Raw genomic sequence first — 20866 nt, 5'->3', positions numbered from 1 at the left:
AATCCGTATATACCTAACTCTGACCAAAAAACAGAAGAACATGCAACATTTACAAGACATGACCAACTGACCACTGTATTGTATGTTTAGAAACTTTCTTCAAGCTGAACCAAATTTTAGGGCACAAGGGGGAAATAATTATTTGAGAAGGGAAGCAAAACAATAGTTGGGAAGATCTGGGAAAAGGCGAGAAAACTAAGAAGTTGATTAAGCATAACGTAGATGCAAAAAATTTACAGAATCGTACAAGAAACCAACCACAGGCAACTATAGCCCAGGCTGCCGGGCACATAGAATAGAAACCAACATTATCCTATGGATTAATGTTAACGTATACATTAAATACTACATCTGGTATACAATGCCAGGAGAACAAAGAATGGAGCAACAATCCCCCGTGCTTTATTGCAGCTAGAAGTTACAGAATAGTGATGCAGGTTGTTTCCTTATTGTCAGACATCTAATGTAATTTTTCGAGTCAACTAGTCCATACAACCAACTCCACTGCCACTTTGGCTGCCCGATGATGTCTCCAGGTTCTGTTCAGAAATTAAAGAAATTAGTGCAGAAGTATAGAAGCAGACCTTATTTGCTAGGATGAAATCTTTGAATGTCTCCAATTAGATGCACAGAGTGAAATTGTTGCTTAAATATATAGAAAGTTATTGATATGTGTGTTTTATGGGTTTCATTTTGGATATTGTTTAAAAAATTAAACAAGGTCTTGGCTGCATATGACTATTATGATTATTATCCATATGCAACTCAAGTAGCAACAGATTCGTCAGTTACATGGTTATAAAGGGGATTACACGGACTAATATTAGTATAACTAGCCCTGATGGTTAATGGAGAGTGATACAAAATTATTCGTGTTTCATAGTTCATGTTTTGGGAAAACAAGAACAATGGAATACAGATGCAATATCTGGAATTCACTTTAAAGCATAGCGCAGATTAAATTTAGATCATTTAGCAGCAAGCACACTGTAAACACACTTTAAACTGTGAAAATGATGTGATATCAGATAGCTACCATCAAGTATAATATACATCATCTTTAGGTATAAACCAAGATCATTGTTTGCTATGCTTGCACAAAATTTGATGACATCCACCTCACCACAACAATTTCTGTAGGTTTTTATATATTATAGAGCTCTCTATTTTAAATTTGGTGCTTTTACCTGTGCTTTGGTCCTGATTTAGAATAAGAAATGCAATAAAAGCTTCATTCTTATACGGTGTGGGACATGTTATATTGTAATTTAAGTAAAAGCAATAAAAAGAGGAGAATCTGCATAGGCATATCTATTTATTGTTGAGCCATCTATATACATAATGGAAGAACAGATGGTCATGAAAAAAATCTGAATGTTTTTAACTTTGTGCTATTATTTGATATCATAAATGCAAAAAACCTCATATGCATTTGCCATTTAGTGGGAAATAGTTATGGCATAAATCAAATGGAAACAAAAGTGAAATGAGTACATTTTACAGCATAACGACATATTTATACTGTCTCAGAGTGAGCTTCATCTATGACCCAAGCAAGTGATGTAGAACAGGGTGAATGGCATAGCGCCTAACAAAGAACCATTTATTATGAATGCACTGAAGTATGAAACTACCTGGGACCTCCCGTCTGAAACTGGGTGAATTATTTTCTGACAGGACATAGTTCATTTATATCATTTTCTGAATAAATTTGAACCTATGACTGAGAGAGTTTCAGAATACTGATCCTGGGCATTCCTAAGAAGTAAGGGCTACGAGTTTCATATTACTAATTCTGGGGCTTCCTGTATAATTATGCACTTCCACATACAAGTGCAAGTTAAGTACTAATTCTACATATCAGTAACAGCCAATTTTGAGGTCAGATTCTAGAAACAAAAGGATATGATTAACCGAAACCACTTGACATACAAGTGCAAGTCTATAGTACTAATTCTGCGTATCAGTAACAGCCAATTTTGAGGTCAGATTCTAGAAATAAAAAGATATGACTAACTGAAACCACTTCACAAGAAACTCAAGAACTAACTGAAGCCTTTCATGCAAGAACATATCATTCCAAACAGAAACCCTTATGAAATATATTATAACTTATATATGTTATGACCCTTACATGAAAAGAAAAGAACTTTACACTCCTGTGTAACCTGTCCAGTTTAGAAAAACCTTTTCGAGGCCTCTGCAACTGCTGCCAACTTTGTAGCATAAAAAGCATTTGGGTGTATTTCTAGTTTTTACACAAAAAAGGGGGAATGAAACCAAAACCCTAACTACAAGAATGATAAATGAGGTCAGGTCATAAACAAATTACATGAGGGTAAAAAAGTATAGGCAGAGGCACGTTAGGTGTCATAAATTTCATTCAAAAATAAACATGAGTAAGATGCAACTCTTATTATAAGTGACCTCCAAAAATTACGCCAGTGTGAATTACAAGTACAAAAAGGAGTAAGAACAATACATACCTTTAACCATCCAACTCTCATCTCTACTTAGGACAACATCTCGCAAGTAAATTTGTTCTGCACAAGCTGATTAACAGCATCACGGAATTTCAAATAATCATCAACTGTGTTGTATACTTGATGAGAAATCCTTGCGTAAGTTGTAATTAGTCCATTCCTATCCCTAACTCCAACCTCGCCATCTTTCAGTCTATGATAATACAATGGAACTTCCACACCAAACTCATTCCTTAAATGAGCCCTCAACTTCTGAGCATGATTATCACTTAAAATCCCCAAAATCGAAGGCACACCAACCATCGCCATACTTGGACACATATCCGCTGGACACCCAAGACTAGTCCCCCAAGCCTCTGCCAACATCCCTGCCATTTCCACAACTGCGTCATGATTCCTCTTCCTGATCCCATCAATCCCACCCTCAAATCTATTAACAAACTCCAAAACCTCCGGAACAACTAACTGCGAACTATAATCCCTCGTCCCAATCCACGAACTCTCAATCGCCAACCCATTCCCATACTCACTACTCACGACTGGATGATGCAAACCATCCGACACCCTCGACTTCCTACAATAAAACAACGCAACCGACGGCGGACAAAACAACCACTTATGCAAATTACTAACATAAAAATCCGCCCCAATATCCCTCACATCAACCTCCACACTCCCAATCGCATGAGCTGCATCCACAAAAACGTACTCAACCCCCTCCTCCCTACAAACCCTAACCATCTCCTTAACCGGCACAACCACACACGGCATTGACGTCACATGATCGATTATCGCTAACCTAATCCTCCTCCCCCCTTCTTTCCCCATCCTAATCCCCTTCCTAAACCTCTCCACAATCTCCTCCCCACTAACCACCGGGAACTTCATCTCCACCACCACCACCTCCCCGCCCGCCCTCTTCACATATGCCTCAATCGACTTCTTCACCGCGTCGAAAGCACAATCAAGAATCACAACCACATCCCCTTTCTCAAACCTCCCCTCACAAAACTCCCAACTCACATGCCTCAACACAATCGCAACAGCAGTAGTCACATTATCAACTATCGAAACTTCGGAAACATCATCAGCATTAATCAATTCTTTAATCATTTTACGAGACCGAAGAACACGAGGTTGCAGCTCAGTATAAAAAAATCTATCAGGCTGCTTAAGAAATTCAAGTTGATACCTTCTCTGAGCTTCGATAATCGAGCCGGGGCAGCTCCCGAAGCTGCCGTTGTTGATTCGAGCCGTTCCCGGGTCGTGGTGCGCGAATTCGGATCGGATCTCGGAGCTTGTGATTAAAGACTGAATCTTTTGCTTCTTTGAGGCGTGATTGTTGTGATTGGAGCCGCCGTTGGTCACAATTACATCGGCGATTTCATCGTCCGCCATTGATGAAGCTCGGAGTGAAAATTAGGGTTTCAAATGTTGTGTGTATAGGTGTAAGTATATATTGATTTGGGGAGGTAGCAGAGTCGTAAATGAATGTATCTTGTTTTAAATTTGAATTTAATATTAGGCATCAAAACAAATTAATAGTTTATCTTATTATCTTAAAATACTTAACAATGATTAGATAATAATAACCCCAACGCTTTATATAAATTTTACTATTGTTGAAATTTTTAGTTCCATGTTGTTAGGAAGACCTGTTTTTACAAATAATTCCAAATTGACATGTTTTTATAATATGATTCAGGATAAAGTAATCTTGGCAATATACGTTATTTATCTTAAAATACTTAACAATGATTAGATAATAATAACCGCAACGCTTTATATAAATTTTATTATTGTTGAAATTTTTAGTTCCATGTTGTTACGAAGGCCTGTTTTTACATATAATTCCAAATTGACATGATTCTATAATATGATTCAAGATAAAGTAATCTTGGCAATATAAGTTATTTATTGATGTAAAATAAATTCTTCTAGATGCTTAACAATAATTAAATATTAACAAGTAATAACTACAAGGCATCTATATAAATTTTATTGTTATAATATTTAGTTTCATTTTGTTGGGAAGATTGTTTTTTACAATAGCTTTAAATTAACATGATTCTATAATGAAGATCAAAGATAAAGTAATTTTGATAATATTATGTTATTTATCGATATAAAATATTTCTTCTCTTGATAATGATTAGATAGTAGTGACTACGCATCTTTATAGATTTTATTGTCAAATTGATATGATCTCATAACGAAGATTCAAGATAAAGTAATTTTAACAAAATTACATTATTTATTGATGTAAAATTAATTTATTGACTTAATCAGACCTGACTTAGAAGAAGTGTTAATGCTTATTATGAAGTTATTTACAAATTATAAAATTAAAATTGTTAATATAATAGCATCTTCAATGGCGTTAGTTTTTTTTTTTTTTTTTTTTGACAGAAAATACACTTGCTCGTATCGATGAAACGCCAATACTCCGAGGAGTTTCTTTCATTCAAAAAAACTTATCATCTAACCAAAAGACATGAAAATGTCTCCGGAAGTTTAGACAATAAGACCTTAATGTCCGAAAAGAAATGTCCCAACTTGTAAGACCACGCTACCTGAAACAAATACAATTCATTAATAATAAGAAAATATAATAAATTTAATAAATAAAATCAATATAATTTATCAAATCAAAAGATGGTAAAAGTGAATGAAGTGATAAATATAAAAATAATTTGACAAAAAAAGATAATATAAAAAAAACAGAAAAAATATATCTAACCAAAGGGGGACCCTTTGGCTAGATATATCACAAGATAAATAATTACTAAGAATAATTAATGATAAAAGTATTAATATATAAAATTGCAATCTTCAAAAAATATTTAAAATTTTAAGTAACAAATTAAATAAAATGTAATAAACAAGCCAACAAAATGGCACTGAATTGCCGTTTATTAGGCCAAGAATATACGCCATCAATCATGGCCACCCATAAATGGTACAAATAAAAGCCAAATCAAGACTGCAAGTCAATATACACCAGTTAACATAATGCATTAAACTCCAATCAATGAGAATTAAAGCATTTAGAGCATATATATACAAGCAATTATTCAAGAAAAAATAAAATTCAAAGATTAACACCAATCAAGTGAGTCAACTTACCATTTAAAAACTAAAATTTAAACTGCAATAACTACTATTAAAGCCAATTTAATTTAATAAAAGAGGCCAAAAACCTTACTAATTTTACAAAGCAAAGCCTTTAATCATGCAATAAAATTAATGAAAATATTTTCAAAATCACGCTAATTGATACTACCATCTTATCATCACCAACCATCACCATATATCATCAAGTCAATAACAGCAAGGATGAACAAATTCTAACTTTGAAGATCATAAAACACAATTGCAAATAAAACTTGTGACTCAAAAAATTGATATGAAAACAAACATATTAACCACCTAATATACATCATAAGTTTGACTACACTTCACCGACATTCTCATCTACCAGATAAATCAAAAAAGATAAAATTATGACATAAACAACACGTACAACAATTGATAATCGCGCACAAATACAAACTTAAAGAGAAAATCCGAATTTCACATCAAAACTTTCAAAAACATAAAGTATTGAATATACTAAGAAAACAAATAGTCACATAAACATGTAAATTGAGAATCGGAAAAAGTACACCTTTGCTTTTGAATGTCGAAATCTTGACATGTAGATCCGTAGATGAGCTCTAACACGACGATTAGATTACATGTGTATCATATTTGTTGGGAAAGAATCACCAGCACTCCTCTTCCCGTTCCATTATCGTGATGCACGATCGGATCTAATTGAAGGGCAACCCTCCACAGAACCGGAGCTAATTGAAGGGCATGAAAGCAGATCGAGATCAAACCCGAAAAAATCAGAATCACGCGGCAGAACTTGCGAATATTGTTTTAATTTTACCTTCATACATAATCGAATCATATCGAATCATAACAAAGTGATTTGTTTGATGTAAAGGCGTAAAAGTTAAAAAATCAATGTGCAAAAAATACCAAAAAAAAGCGGGAGGATGGGTTTGATTAATTCGGGTTCTTCGAGAGTTTGTAGGGCCGGAGAGGTGAGTGTTGAGAGAGGAGAGCTGAGGTGAGAAGTGAGAGGTGAGGTGAGAAGTAGTTGATGCAGATGTTAAATATAAACAAATTGACATTTCTGTTTCTATAACGTAGAATTTATATTCTATTGTAGAAAATATAAAAAGTAAAAATAAACAAAAAACTGCGATCTATTGGAGACTCATAAGACCGATAAGACAGCCAAACAAGATTTAGGTCCAGCGTTTGAGGTCTTTGTCAACTGGACCCTTGCTTATCTTCTTCAACCTCCATTGTTTGTGTTACAATGAAAAATAGTAGAAGACAAAATCCATTCAATGGCGTTAGTTATAATCATTGGCTAAATTAAAACCGTAAGACATTATGTAAAATTTGTTAAACTTCTAAGACCGTGTTTCGATGGTGTTGATTATGTTGGTTGATTATAATTTAAAATTAGTATGTTATTAATATCTAGATTGTATTTTTAAACTTACGGATCTCTCCCAGCAGCCTCTCCTCTCTTCTTCCTCCACTAGGGTTTGTCTTTTTTCACGTAAATCGAGGGGCTTCCACTGGTTTTCTCCAGTGGAAAGCCCCAACCCCTTCATTATCTATCTTTACACTTGTTAATTTCTTTTCAGTAAAACCCAATCTTTTGGGTGTTCGTGTGTCTCTCCTCTTGGAGTGTGTGGTTGTGTCTCTCCTTTTGGAGTGTTTGTTATGTCTTTGTTTAGTCATGATTCGGTTTATTTCGTGTTGGATCTGTTGAAAACGAGTTTATTGATATTTTTAGTGATCTACAAAAACTGTATCGAATCTGGGACGGTGGTGATTATTGCAAGAGCTCACCTTTCACAATCAAATATTGTTCATCATTCACGGGTTTACACTTTCGGCATGTCTATAGCTGGTATCCGGCATGTAGATAGCTGGGGTGCCTTCGGCAAGTCTATAGCTGGTATCCGGCATGTAGATAGCTGGGGTACCACTTCTCCAATCTCGATTTATGCGATTGGTGTTTCTGAACATTGGGCTATCAATAGTTTTTATGTGATATGGTCAATTGCGATGTTACTGTTTCCAAAGATTTTGGTGCAATTTGGATCGCTTGGGATGTCTTTGATTTCGTTCTTAGCTTCAAGAATTTTTGAATTCTATCTGTTAAACGATCAGGAAACAAATCATCTAATTGTTTTTAGCATGCTATTTGTTTTACCACCTGGTTGTATCGACAGTTGGAGGTTTGTCCCGACTGTATTATATTCAAGTTAATGAAATTTTCTTGCATTTGTCAAAAAATATCTAGATTGTTATAAATAGAATATATGAGTTTAATATAGTGATAACTGATGTATAATCTTCCTACAGATTTTTTGCAGACATGTAGGGGTTCGACAAATATAGTCATCCATAAGCAGTTGGCTATAATTATAGATAAAGTATGAGTGTGGTTGGAGTTTGTTTTTTCAAGAGATTGGCTTTTTTTTTTTTTAAATATGTTAACTCAATCTTTAGCTCGTTCTTCATAATCGGAAATGCTCTAATGATAAGATATTATAAATTATCTTCTAAAGTGGTCCTTTATATTTCTGAAAATCAAATTTGAAAAAAGAAAACATGTCACTTAAAAATTAGAATTTTCGCTTAGACTTATAAATCAAAAATCAACTTATAAATTATTCAGACAAATAAAAATTGATTTATAAATTATTTATACAAATGAAGACAAACATTAATATTTGACCTGCTTTTAACATTCATTAATAATTTCTTCATTCTTCAATTGTTGATCTTCCTCGTATGAAAACTCATTTTTCGATCTTCGAATCGTATGGAAACTCATATTTCAATCTTCGAAAGATATATTTGAAATCACATTCTACTTGACAATACTTACTAACGGGTAAGTACCAGTCACCGAACACTTGATTCATTTGTTTTAAGTATTATTGTTCTTTAATCGCAACGCATCTTTTATAATATGTTTGTTGAAATAAATTTCCTTATTTACTTGAAAAAAGATGAATCTTTAAAAAACGATTACAGGTTTTTTTCATATATAAATATAAAGTTTTGCCTACTACTTTATCCCAAAATATAACCAAAACAACCAAAACGTAAAGATAATTTCATTTTGAACAAAGAGTAAGGCTCTGCTCCGGAATTTTTTTAGGAGAGAAAGTAAGTGAATGCAAGTGAAAGTAAACGAAATTTCACTCTCAACCCACTCTTGGAGTGAAATTTTGGAGTAACACTATGTTACAATTGCATCTATTTTCACTTGCTTTGGTCATTTTAAAAATCTCACGAGCACAAATAGGACTTTACTTCCTCTTCACTTATTTTCGTCCCTGTTTACAACTCAGAGCAGGGCGTAAAACTACAGAAGATAATAACATTACATTTCCAACATACTAATGCAGAACACATTACACTTACAATTAAAGAAACATAAAATCAACAACAGATTTAAACCTAAAAGGTTGCCTTTGTTAAGCAAATAACCTGAATACAACTTGGTCGAAGCCTCTGGAGGAATTAATCTTCTAAATGGCAGATTTTTAACCAGGAAATGGGATATGCATGTGCATGTGCATGACTGAGCTTAGATTTGCATCCAGGAGCTTGTTTGTGTAATTATTGGGTCCTCAATGGAGCCTTTTATAGCGTCACGGGCGGTACTATCTCGGTTGTAGCAAGCATATCGATATTGGATGCTTTAAGGTCGTCTCGGGCATCTAGACCACATAACTCTTGATCATTTAAAATATTTCCGATAAGATGATTAATGCCATTTCCTCTATCCTAAATGACATGCAAGAAATCAGCTGTTAACAAATGCATTTTCACTAAGACATCTATATTTAACGATTGAGCAAGCATCCAAGACCACACAGAAAAAAACATTACTACATAATCACCTTTTTTTTTTGGAAGTACATATACCTATAATCATCAAGTTTATATAAAGGTCGTTTAATATTTGATATGTAGCTGAAAACAAATAATTGATAGAAAGAACGCAATACTGCTGAAGTATATATATAACTACCTTCAATGTCTACAATTCTATATAACCACCATCTAGCTCCGAGGTCACACAATTGCTCGATCTGCATACATATAGTTTGCATAGTATTGTCGAAATACAGGTTGCTTCATACATAATCAACGACCTAGTATTTCAAATTAATTCACTCTGATATAACTTATGCAAGTCACCATATTATAGGAAAAGGAAAATTATGAATCCAAACAATCAGTAAAGAAATGCAAGTTCTTCACACAGTATTATGGAGTTTTAGATTTGAATCCCAAAAAAAAATAAAATAGTTTTTCATTATTTTGTGCATTTCTGTCTTATTTCGTTTCAAATGCATTGTTCTCCCTCCAATTTCCACAACTTGTTTAATTCTAATTAGCTTTCAAATAATTCAGTGTTAAAAAATCTAAAATAGTATATATAATATAAAAAAAAAATTATTTACATATATCAGACTGGGGGTGGACCTTAGGAACCCTACTGTGGATCTTAACATATATTATGATGTCATGAACAATGTCTTAGCCCTCCTTTCTGCTAACTATTAATCTAGCTTGGTTAGTAACACATATTACAATGTACGATCTCCCCCTCGCTCTTTTCTGATATATCTTTTGAAGCCATGTCCCTTGTACTGAATTTATTAAGTAGTTTGTGACAGTTGCTTACATATTAAACTATAATAACTCCAATCCTTAACACTTAATGTGTTTATATTTCTCCCTCATTAACACTTACCAGTCCATAACTACAATCCTTGCCAATTACCTAAACTGACATTATATTAAATTGCACTTGGGTAATTACTTAAGCATAACCCTTGTCATTCTTCTACCCTAGAGTTTATCCTCTTCTTTTTGTAAGAGATAATAAGAGGTTTAGACTTTTAATTTCTGTCATGCAAGAACATATTAGAGTACTCTAACTCTTGTATTCAGCTTAGCTATAAAAATATAGCGATCCCTAATTCTGAGGCATAAATCTCTAGCCCTTTGATCAGTTTTACCACTATTCACCTGCACTATGCACTATTCCAATATCAGAGCCTCAACAACACTTCTATTGTTTTATGTTCTTTATATTGCTGGATCTCTATTTAGTATTTACAAATCTTTAAAACAAGAGTGACATTCATTGATAAACTCCTCGTGTAATATGGTTGCATACATATCTAAACATTAGGAGCTTACATTGGAGCCAACAGTTCTGGCTTAATGGTTCTTATCTATAAAACCCATGTGTAGAACTTGAATCAGCTTCAACCAGACCTGAGAAACTTAACTGTTTGGCTAACACTTCTTTTGTCAGCTTCTGACTTTTAAGGCAGAATCAGCTTATTCGTACAGTTTGTGTAAAGAAGTTATAAGCCAACTTATAACTTACAAGCCAGAATCTGAGAATTTAAAAATCTTAACTTCTTACAGTGACTTTTTTTTTTGAAATTTGACTTTACAAAAATGTATGTGATCACTCTTAAGCAATAAGTACTTCTTTTAAGCTAAGCCAAAAGGCCCCATGTAGTAGCAAAATTACTAGGCTCTGTTCTAAACATAAAAGGCGAAATGATTATTTGCTCAGTCATATTGTTCCTTGGTAAGAAAATTAGTTCTGGAAGTGTTTCTTCAGTCACCTAATGATGGCTACAAGTTTAAGATATTCCCATGTATCTTAGCAATCCAATGCTCTGGTCAGTTGCACGGAATCACGACGCGAATTTAATTGAAGAATCTTCTCTCAAAAAGATGATGACTGTGATGTCAAAAAGCAAGAATACAAGCTTATAGGGTAAATTACTGACACACCTTCTTAAGATTTGGAACTTTATGTGCATTGCAGATTATGATCCCTGGTTGATCATATTATAAGCAAAAGCATAGGACTAGATTGGTTATACTTTCAGGGACCCTTAAGGCTTCAAATTCAATTGTAAGTTATTGCCAGTCTTGGTTTAGGTAGTTGCATGGATACTTGCTCGTGGCCCTATGTGCTCCCTCCCATTTTCAGAACTTGTCCAATTATTATATAGCTTTCAAATAATTCAGTGTTAAAAAACTTAAAAATCTATATATAACATACATAAAATAAATTAATTTTAGGAATGCTATCCCCCCCCCCCCCCCCAAAAAAAAAAAGTGAAATTAATCAGGCTTTGGGTATAGTTTAGATTCCATGTGAAAATTTTATGAACCACGCATGAGCTCAAGTGTAGCTGAAATAATTCAAAAGTTTGGTAGTCACCTTAATTCCTAAAGCAATGGCAGTTTTTAACTGGACCAAATCACCCAATCTTAAAGAACCTCGCCTCTTATCCTTCACATAGATCAGGGGTACATTCTTTAAAGAGGCTAAGCTTGGCAAATGCTTTGTCAGCATTTGTGGGTAGCAATCTGAAGCCAATAGTATTGCCTGCATTTTATGGATTGAAAACCTTACAATATTAGGAATCTCAAAGTCTCAGACAATTAAAAAAGAATAACATCATGATGTCACCGTGTGGGATTAATCACATAATGCATTATTTTAGAGAAGAAATACACGAACGAAAGGACCAAAATCACACACAAAAAAAAAGGGTACGAAAGCATTTTTCTAACACATTTTATTATCTTAAGCATAAAAATATGAATCATGTGCATTCAGATTACAGTAGAACAAAATTTCCAATTGAAATATAAGCCCACCAACAACCAAAATCAGGCAAAGGAATAACCTGCAGTCGAGTGTCTTTAATGTTGCCACTTCCAGTCACTGGATTAGAGCTGCCAGCAGTTGAGCACACAGGAGGCATCCTCTCAAGAACCCTGGTTACATCATTGACCCCGATCGAAAACTGCTGCTGTCATCCAAAATAAAATCAATTTCGCCTCAGATACGTGCCAAAACAAAATAAGTAATAGAAACATATACACGGAGATAACCTTGACCCATATCTTATCAGGCAAACCACCATCTAAATTTCTTGCTGACTCTATCTCCCTGTTCACATTCAACCATCAAATCAATCCAAGACTCAAATTTGATCCCAAAACACTCATTATTTATCACCAAAAAAAAAATCACTAAAAAAACAAAAGAATCAATTTTTGATCACAAAAATCATTAAGTAACCAAAAGCCTCAATTTTTATCACTAAATAAAACAAAAATCAAAAGGGTTGGCATAAAGTTACCTCTGAATTGATTTAAGCAGCTGAACAAGATTTTCACCTTCAAAGCAACTGATAACAATCATACAAACACACAATATATCATATTTCTTGGCAACCCATTAATCAAGAAACCATGTAAACAAACACAAAGAGATACAGTTATACTTACATCACTTGTTTTGAATGATGATTAGTGACAGGGTGGGATGATTCTTTCTGGGGTTTTGCTGCTTTTTTATTTTTTCTTCCCATTCTTTTTCAGCAATTTTAAATTTTTGATTTTGATAGCTACTGAATTAGACTTCTAAAACCCTGTTATAAACCCTGTTATTCCTTACAGGCCCTGTGAACTATATTGACCCAATAGATAAAAGGGTCATTCAAAATCTTGGCCCGGCCCAGTTTATATTTTGTGTTTTTCATGGTTAGAGTCACCGGTGCTTTTCATGGTCTGATACTCAGTCCCTGATGGTCACACAAGATACCTCTGCAGTCTGCACAACAAAGAACGCATTTGGCTGAGCCTATGCTCGGTAATTTTAACTTATTGAAGATTCATGAATCATTAGAAATATAATAATAAGATAAAAACAATCTATAAATAATTTTTTGTCTTAATTTTATCAAAAAGAAATTAAAAATATTAATTCATTGAAAAATAACTCAAACTAACTTTTAGTTTTAAATCAATTTTTGACTTATTTTTAATTTTAAGTTAATTTCTAACTTATTAAACAAAATATAACTTTCAGTTCATAGTCAATAATGCCTTAAAATCTGACTCAGCCAACGAGCTCTTTACATCCATGTGAGATGAAAAATATCTGTGTTGTTCTTTATGAAATAACGGTCACAAAATATCTGTGTTGGTTTGAATCGGAAAATAGAAATTAATTTTTAATTGTATTCATTAATTTATATCTACTTACATAGTTGAAAATATCAATGGAAAATTATATATTAAGAGAATATGATAATAAAAAAAATTATACTATAAGTGTGAACTAAATATATTTATTACTATCTTTTTATTTTACTATGTTTTAACAAGCATGAGTAATAATATATTAATATTCCAAACAAAAATATTTGGATCCAATATATTTATAATGTATAGATAAATTTAGAGTAAAGTGCATTTTGTGTACTCCTACTTTACTTAAGACATCATTTTGTAATACTGTAATTTAGAATCGAACACTTGCAATATCAATCTCTGTATTTCATTACACTTTATTGTATTCCATTAATTTGGGTTAACTCGGTTAATAATTTAAGGAGTAAAGTGAATTTTGTGTACTCGCACTTTACTAAAAACATCACTTGCAATACTTTAATTGAAAATTTACAGTAAAGTACGAATACACAAAATGAACTTTAAGTAAAGTGCGAGTACACATACTCTCTAAATATTTAGCGGAGTTAACCCAAATTAACGAAATACAACAAAACATAATGAGATACAAAAATTGATATTGCAAGTACTCGATTTTAAATTATAATATTACAAGTGGTGTCTTGAGTAACGTGCGATTACACAAAATGCAACTTTACTCATAAATTTAAGATTTATAATTTTAATATAAATCTCCAAAATTTTAGTGATTTTAGAGCGGATAATTCTTGGAACAAATATGAAGTCAAAAATCTAAAAAAAAATGTACGGTGGTTGCATTAAAGTCAGTCTAACAAACAGGAACAAGACATTGAGAAGAAACATAGGATTCTAGCATTGGAAACCTTTGCAGTGGAGAGCATGCTAGATTGGGAGGTGTATCTGGTCCTTGTCAAACATTTTTGTTTCAATCTCATTACCATCAATAGCAGCACTACACCGTGTGATAAATAAAATCAACCATAAAAGCGAGTAATAACGGTAGCATATGACATGCTGCTCCTCCAAAAAAGTGTTATAGGAGTTCACACTTAGACTAGGTGGAAATATGGAGGAAAAGCACGCATGGTTATGGAAACCATTTCACCGATCAAAGTCGGATTCTTTTTATAGGCTGGGAATTTTTTAATTGATAAAATGTTATATAATAATTAATTAATTTTTTTAGTAAATTACTGATTTTTAAACCGCAGGAAAAGGTTGATTATACGTGCTTTATTATTAATAAATAAAAAAAGATACACCTGGTTTTATATAACGTTAAATTTTTTGTAATTGATTTGGTACATAGGAGAAAATGACACTAAAATTTGCATTTGAGTCAAAAAAATTATCACACAGAATACGAAAATATAGTAGTACACTATTAATAACGGGTTGAATACAACTTTTCCTTTCAAATACACAAAAATATACGTAATTATTATATTTCTTGATAAAAATTTTATAAGAACATATTGATGTTATTATTAATGTAAAACATGTAAGAGTTTGATGGTTGATATATAGTTCATACATTACAATTGTCAGATTATTTAATCAAATTGATTAGAAATGCTATATTCAATATTTTATATGTCACTATCTATATTTTCATTAAAAATTTAGTTTCATATCCTAGCAACAATTTGTTACGACAAATTATTAATTCACATATATAACAAATCAATAAATTATTTAAATACACAGATTATAGAGTAGTATATAAATAATATACACACATCAACCAAAATTTGTACAAAATTATAGACGAATTCATGAGAGGTCGGATACAGATTTCACTTATTACACGAAACAACCGACAACACAATTCTATCACCATTTTTTTAATTCATATATTTTGTGATTTGCGGTCATAATGAAAGTTTGATAATTTTTTTTGGTAAAAATGTAAACAAATCTTACAAATTTTGTATGTACCAATTTGTAAATACTACTAAAAGAATACATTACATTTTCGTCAAATAAATAAATTAATGTTCACAAAATTATATAATAAATGTGTAAATGTATCATTTGATAAATTTTATCATTATGCTATTGTTCTTAAAATAATTAAAGAAATTATATATTTAAATACATATTTGATTAAATATTTCCTTGACTCAATTAATCCTCAAGTTTCTTTCATAGCTCCTGGTCCCATAACTATCAGACGTTTTGAAGAAAATAAATAAAATAATTCAAGGTAAAATCAAGACAACGGTACACATTAATTTTACCTTACAAGCCTATTAATAAATGGGAAAAAGCAGTTTCATTTCAAGGTTAATAAATCAAGGCACAATACCCATTACTTTTACCCTAAAAACCCAATCATCTCAAGTTTAATCCCTAATCAAAAAGTGGTGATGTTAGCAAAAGTGTTGCCAACAAAACAATAAAAAGAAGGCACTTGTGAAACCACCTTGTCCACTGTGTGCCTGTGTGTTTAACTAGTTCCAGCTGACTGAACTCACCACCCTTTGATCTTGCATCACCCTTGTGTCTACACACAATTATACACAAAACCCACATTTGTTTTCATTTTCTGAGGCTATTTGCTGCAACCCATTTTTCATTTTCCTCAGAATTTGCATTGAAGGGCTGGCAATTCAGACAAGAGGGGTCCTACTGCTTTGTTTTTGGGTCCTCTTCAATCATTTTTTTTTTCAATTTTGTTGGTAAAGATTTGATCTTTTTATCTCTCTTCAACTTCCCATTTCATTTTATTGGTCTTTTTGATCTTGATCAAGAAACCCAAGAATTCTTTCAATTCTTTTTGGGTCTTTGTGGTGTTTGATTGACATTTTGGTTGTTTTTTGTGGTTTTTTTGGTGGTTTGGGCTTGAAGGGTTCTTGGAGATCTAAGTCAATGAAGAGATCTTTTGCTGTAAGTTCTTGTTTTTGATCCAATTTTTTGAATTTGCATTGGTTTATACTTGTTGTGTATGTTATTGATTCCACATTGTGTACAAAGATCTTAATTCATGTGTCTTATGTCATTAGCTGTTTAGAGCAAGTAAGATCTGTAGAATTATATTCTTAATGAACAAGATACAATTTTTATCAATGGGATCTGATAGAGAGTGCTCTAGTAATTACTTTTTCTGAGTTGATAACTGAACTTTGAGTACTTTATTGATTTCTTTTATGTGATTAGCAGAAAAGCTGTAATTATAATTTACAGCTTTTTACTGTCATCTTCTGGTGATATGTCTCTGCTTTATGTCTTCTGGACTAAAAAGCTTGTAGTTGAGTATTAGAATGTCAGAGTGACTGCATTTAGTTTTTTGTCGGATTGAAGATTGTGATTTGTGGTTAAATCTGCTTATTGCTAGATCCTTAGTTTTACGGTGCAAAGTTTTAGCACTGAGATGGAGATGTAGTCGCTATTACAGTTCAAAATCTACAACGATAATGGAAATGTATTTAGTTGAGTGGAGTGTGATCTTGTGTCGGTTATGCACATTAAGTTGAGAGATTTGAATTGGCATTAGAGTAAAATGTATATCGACTTAGCACCTAACTAGCACTGATATATGTGGCCACTAATGTACACTAACGAAGATTTATGTTCCTGTATTGCCGACAGTTGGTGGCTTTAGTTCTGGAACTATTATTGTTTGGTGAGCCTCCTGGGCTTGTCAGTGGAAGCTCACTTTGTAGAGAGACTAGTTCGTTGATTGTTCGTCCCCACAGTGTCTCTATCACCGAATTCGGTGCAGTTGGTGATGGGGTGACAATGAACACTAAAGCATTTGAGAATGCAATCTTTTATCTTAATTCATTTGCTGACAAGGGTGGGGCCCAGCTTTTTGTCCCAGAAGGGCGGTGGTTGACAGGAAGCTTCATGCTCATCAGTCACTTAACTTTGCGGTTAGATAAAGATGCACAGATTCTTGGATCTACGGTGAGCATCTACCTTTATAAAATTGCAGCTTATATTCTCTTCCATGTCAAAACATTTATATAGCCCTGTTAGACCATTTTCCTTTGCAATGGCAGATCAATTAGCTAGGTTTCATTGAATCTTTCCTACTTGAGGATTTTACTAACCGTTTCTTCTACAACTGTTAATAGATCCCACATCTACAATTCTAAATGTAACTATAAGAAGTTCTCTCATCCTGGTTTGTTACCTCTAACAAGTTGAACTTAAGTTCTTCTGATGGCCCCCAGGAAAAGTTTCTTTTTAAGTTATAATTGCATGTTTGTCCTTTGGTGTGTCTGTTGTCTACGGTCAATTTTTTGCAACTCTTAATTCAGTCATATATAACAAAACAGCACCTCTATTTTGCAGTTAGCAGTTAAACTAAGTATCTGTTTACTTTGTAGTACAGTAGAATAAGGGCCTGAAACAGGTACTAGAAATCATGTGTGTGTTCTACTCCCCCTTTTCAATTACTTTCCATGCATATCCCATTTAAAAGATCTGGCAGTGTCAATTGTTTTGTGAATCTTTCATTTGATGTAATCACATGTCACAAACTGGAATATATTGCATTGTTTTCAGAAATCTGATCATTGGCCAGTCATCGATCCTTTACCATCTTATGGCCGTGGTAGGGAATTGCCTGGCGGAAGGCATAGAAGCCTTATTTTTGGACGCAATTTGACAGATGTTATTATAACAGGTCAATAATTCTGTCCATACGAAAAATGGTTTGCTCATAAGTTCTGTTGAAATTAATATCAACAGAGGTTTCCATGCAGGTGATAATGGCACGATTGATGGTCAAGGCAGTGTCTGGTGGAATTGGTTCCGAACAGAAACATTAAACTATACCAGGCCTCATTTGGTTGAGTTAATAGACTCAACAGACGTTATTATTTCGAATCTGACCTTTCTTAATTCACCTTTCTGGAACATCCACCCTGTGTACTGTAGGTAATATACATTTTCCTTATTCAATTCTTACCCTTCTGTTATCAATAAGTTCCGAATTGAGGTCTTGCGTATGTGTAGAGAGCTGAGGATGTTTTTTTCTGTTTGAACAGCAAGGTTATTATCCAGAATCTGACAATTATTGCTCCTCTTGATTCACCAAACACAGATGGGATTGATCCAGGTTAGTTTTTTCTACTAAAAAAGGTTCATCGATATCATATTAATACCTTCCGTAACCCATGACTAATTTTCTTCCATAGCTTTTTAGACTATGCGAATATTTATTCCTTTAGGAGTTCTGGTGCAACAGATTAGATTTACCTAAGACACAGAGGCACTCACATATGAAAATTTTTGCGTGTTCAAGAAAAGGGGTCAACTTTTATCAAATTCTCTTATCCAAGATTTTCTTGAGGACCGTATTAAAATAATATTTCAATCTTATAAAAGTTTGATAGATGGGGTCTCACTTGGCCACCAAGAAAAAAAATAGCAGTCGCAGATTGCCTTGGCTGTGCCACTCACTTAAATGAAGATAAATGCACTAGTGTCCAGCACTAAATTACTCGACCATAGTAAAATTTCGAGTTTGATTCCGGAGATTTGTTTCCAGCAAGGTCTGCTGATAGAAAACATAATGGAATTGTGCCGCCTGCTAACCTTTTGCCCATCGAAATAACCCAGAACCTGGTCAGTATTCTTTTTTTTATTCAGGGGTCCGTATTCTTTTTATGTAACAATAAATTGTGTAAAACTGATGGCATGATATTATCAAATCTGCTTGAATAAGCATGATTTCTAAGGACCACTTTGGTGTTTTGAGTTATGAAGGAGTAAATTTTAGGACAGACTACAGAGGAAGCAGGCGGCATAATGGAATTGTGCCGCCTGCTAACCTTTTGCCCATCAAAATAACCCAGAACCTGGTCAGTATTCTTTTTTTTTTTGTCAGGGGTCCGTATTCTTTTTATGTAACAATAAATTGTGTAAAACTGATGGCATGATATTATCAAATCTGCTTGAATAAGCATGATTTTTAAGGACCACTTTGTTGTTTTGAGTTATGTAGTAAGGAGTAAATTTTAGGACAGACTACAGAGGAAACTATATTTCTAGTTCACAGAATATTTCTCCGGACGAACAAGCTCTGTGATTCTCATATATTGGCCTTCTAACTGATAAATTGAATGTATTCAGACTCTTCAGATGATGTTTGCATTGAAGATTGCTACATAACCACAGGGGATGATCTGATAGCCATTAAGAGTGGGTGGGATGAGTATGGCATATCTTATGCTCATCCTAGTACGAATATTATCATCCACCGACTTGTTGGACAGACTACATCTAGCTCGGGCATTGCAATTGGAAGTGAGATGTCTGGAGGTGTGTCACAAGTCCATATAGAGGATATACATTTCTTTAACTCTAATAGAGGTATTTCAATAAAGACGTCGCGTGGACGGGGAGGTTATGTGAGAAATATATTGATAACCGGGGTGATCTTGTCAAATCTTAAAGTTGCTATTAAGTTTAATGGTAACTATGGGGAGCACCCTGATGAGTCTTATGATCCAAATGCTCTTCCTATAATAGAAAAGATCAGCATTCAAAATGTTACCGGAGAGAACATCAAAGTTGCCGGTCTTCTAGAGGGAATAGAAGGAGATACATTTAAACAAATTTGTCTGTCTGATATTAATCTTGATGTAAGCTCAAAATCTCCATGGACTTGCTCAAATATTGAAGGATTCTCGGACAAGGTTTCTCCAGATATTTGTGAGCCGCTGAAATCGAAAATAAACCCCGAGTCAAAGTGTTACCGCTTGTCTAATCACTTGCGGAGTATTTCTCAAGGTACTTGGATGGAATTCTTGTAAATATGGTATACAAATGCCACCACTTCCCTCAGAAATGGTTTTGCAATTGATCCAATTCTTGCCATTTCAGAAAAGTTCTTTCCCGAATTGCAAAGTTTTCTATGTAATTTTTTTGTGCAGAGACAATAACCAGAGTGATTTTATAGATACATGTTTTCATTTCATTACCAGGATCTTCTTTGCCACACCAGATATATTTTTATCACTAGACTGTTCTGTCTAGTTCTATTTCACGCTCTCATTTTATTTAAAATTGCAATTACACTTGGTGTTGCAAATTTGTTTTAAAATATAATTAAACAATCAGGTTACAGAACATTTAAGTACTGCATTTAAATATGTGCTTATGTTTCAACACTTTTAGAATGAATACGGAAGTAATTAAAATAAAGCATGCATCTGCATGATTATTTGTTATATACTTATTCAAGAAATCATTTTTACTAAATCGATATTAAGATGTTGGAGTAAACTTGTTTT

The 20866-nt window shown here is 33.3% G+C and overlaps 3 protein-coding genes across 8 annotated transcripts; 1 reads left to right on the top strand and 2 right to left on the bottom strand.

The window, feature by feature from the left end:
- Nucleotides 1-185: 185 nt before the first annotated feature.
- Nucleotides 186-4001, bottom strand: LOC108215311 (L-cysteine desulfhydrase). Its single transcript, XM_017387757.2, has 2 exons — nucleotides 2487-4001; nucleotides 186-539 (listed from the first exon to the last, which is right to left on the bottom strand). The coding sequence occupies exon 1, from the start codon at nucleotides 3879-3881 to the stop codon at nucleotides 2514-2516; it is 1368 nt and encodes a 455-aa protein (XP_017243246.1). The 5' UTR covers nucleotides 3882-4001; the 3' UTR covers nucleotides 186-539; nucleotides 2487-2513.
- A 4859-nt stretch (nucleotides 4002-8860) lies between these two features.
- LOC108211890 (uncharacterized) lies at nucleotides 8861-13062 on the bottom strand. Of its 5 annotated transcripts, none has more exons than XM_017383603.2 (6): nucleotides 12912-13061; nucleotides 12764-12811; nucleotides 12513-12570; nucleotides 12305-12430; nucleotides 11833-12000; nucleotides 8861-9356 (listed from the first exon to the last, which is right to left on the bottom strand). In XM_017383603.2, the coding sequence occupies exons 1-6, from the start codon at nucleotides 12992-12994 to the stop codon at nucleotides 9213-9215; spliced, it is 627 nt and encodes a 208-aa protein (XP_017239092.1). In that variant the 5' UTR covers nucleotides 12995-13061; the 3' UTR covers nucleotides 8861-9212. The 5 variants fall into 5 exon arrangements, with proteins under 5 accessions (XP_017239092.1, XP_017239095.1, XP_017239094.1 ...); XM_017383606.2 differs by having other exon boundaries at nucleotides 8861-9351; XM_017383605.2 differs by having other exon boundaries at nucleotides 8861-9289.
- Nucleotides 13063-15973: 2911 nt separating this feature from the next.
- LOC108215428 (probable polygalacturonase) lies at nucleotides 15974-20550 on the top strand. 2 transcript variants are annotated; one of them, XM_017387929.2, is made up of 7 exons: nucleotides 15974-16300; nucleotides 16470-16508; nucleotides 17211-17528; nucleotides 18132-18252; nucleotides 18332-18506; nucleotides 18617-18687; nucleotides 19704-20550. In XM_017387929.2, exons 2-7 carry the CDS (start codon nucleotides 16491-16493, stop codon nucleotides 20384-20386), a joined length of 1386 nt encoding a protein of 461 aa, XP_017243418.1. In that variant the 5' UTR covers nucleotides 15974-16300; nucleotides 16470-16490; the 3' UTR covers nucleotides 20387-20550. The 2 variants fall into 2 exon arrangements, with proteins under 2 accessions (XP_017243418.1, XP_063945821.1); XM_064089751.1 differs by having other exon boundaries at nucleotides 16052-16508.
- Nucleotides 20551-20866: the final 316 nt, after the last annotated feature.

The sequence above is a fragment of the Daucus carota genome, chromosome 3 (assembly GCF_001625215.2).
Source record: "Daucus carota subsp. sativus chromosome 3, DH1 v3.0, whole genome shotgun sequence".
In the NCBI taxonomy this organism is placed as follows: Eukaryota; Viridiplantae; Streptophyta; class Magnoliopsida; order Apiales; family Apiaceae; genus Daucus; species Daucus carota.
The sequence above is the reverse complement of the archived record's forward strand: the minus strand, read 5'-3'. Positions and strand labels throughout refer to the sequence as shown.

Excerpts from the sequence above, each read along its gene's own strand:
- LOC108215311 (XM_017387757.2), bottom strand. The coding sequence starts at position 3,881 with ATGGCGGACGATGAAATCGCCGATGTAATTGTGACCAACGGCGGCTCC.
- LOC108211890 (XM_064089752.1), bottom strand. The coding sequence starts at position 12,994 with ATGGGAAGAAAAAATAAAAAAGCAGCAAAACCCCAGAAAGAATCATCC. Across the intron at positions 12,812-12,911 it reads CATCATTCAAAACAAGTGAT|TTGCTTTGAAGGTGAAAATC; the intron begins GTAAGTATAACT and ends GATTGTTATCAG. Across the intron at positions 12,001-12,304 it reads TTAAAGACACTCGACTGCAG|GCAATACTATTGGCTTCAGA; the intron begins GTTATTCCTTTG and ends CATAAAATGCAG.
- LOC108215428 (XM_017387929.2), top strand. Across the intron at positions 17,529-18,131 it reads CACAGATTCTTGGATCTACG|AAATCTGATCATTGGCCAGT; the intron begins GTGAGCATCTAC and ends CATTGTTTTCAG. Across the intron at positions 18,688-19,703 it reads CACAGATGGGATTGATCCAG|ACTCTTCAGATGATGTTTGC; the intron begins GTTAGTTTTTTC and ends GAATGTATTCAG.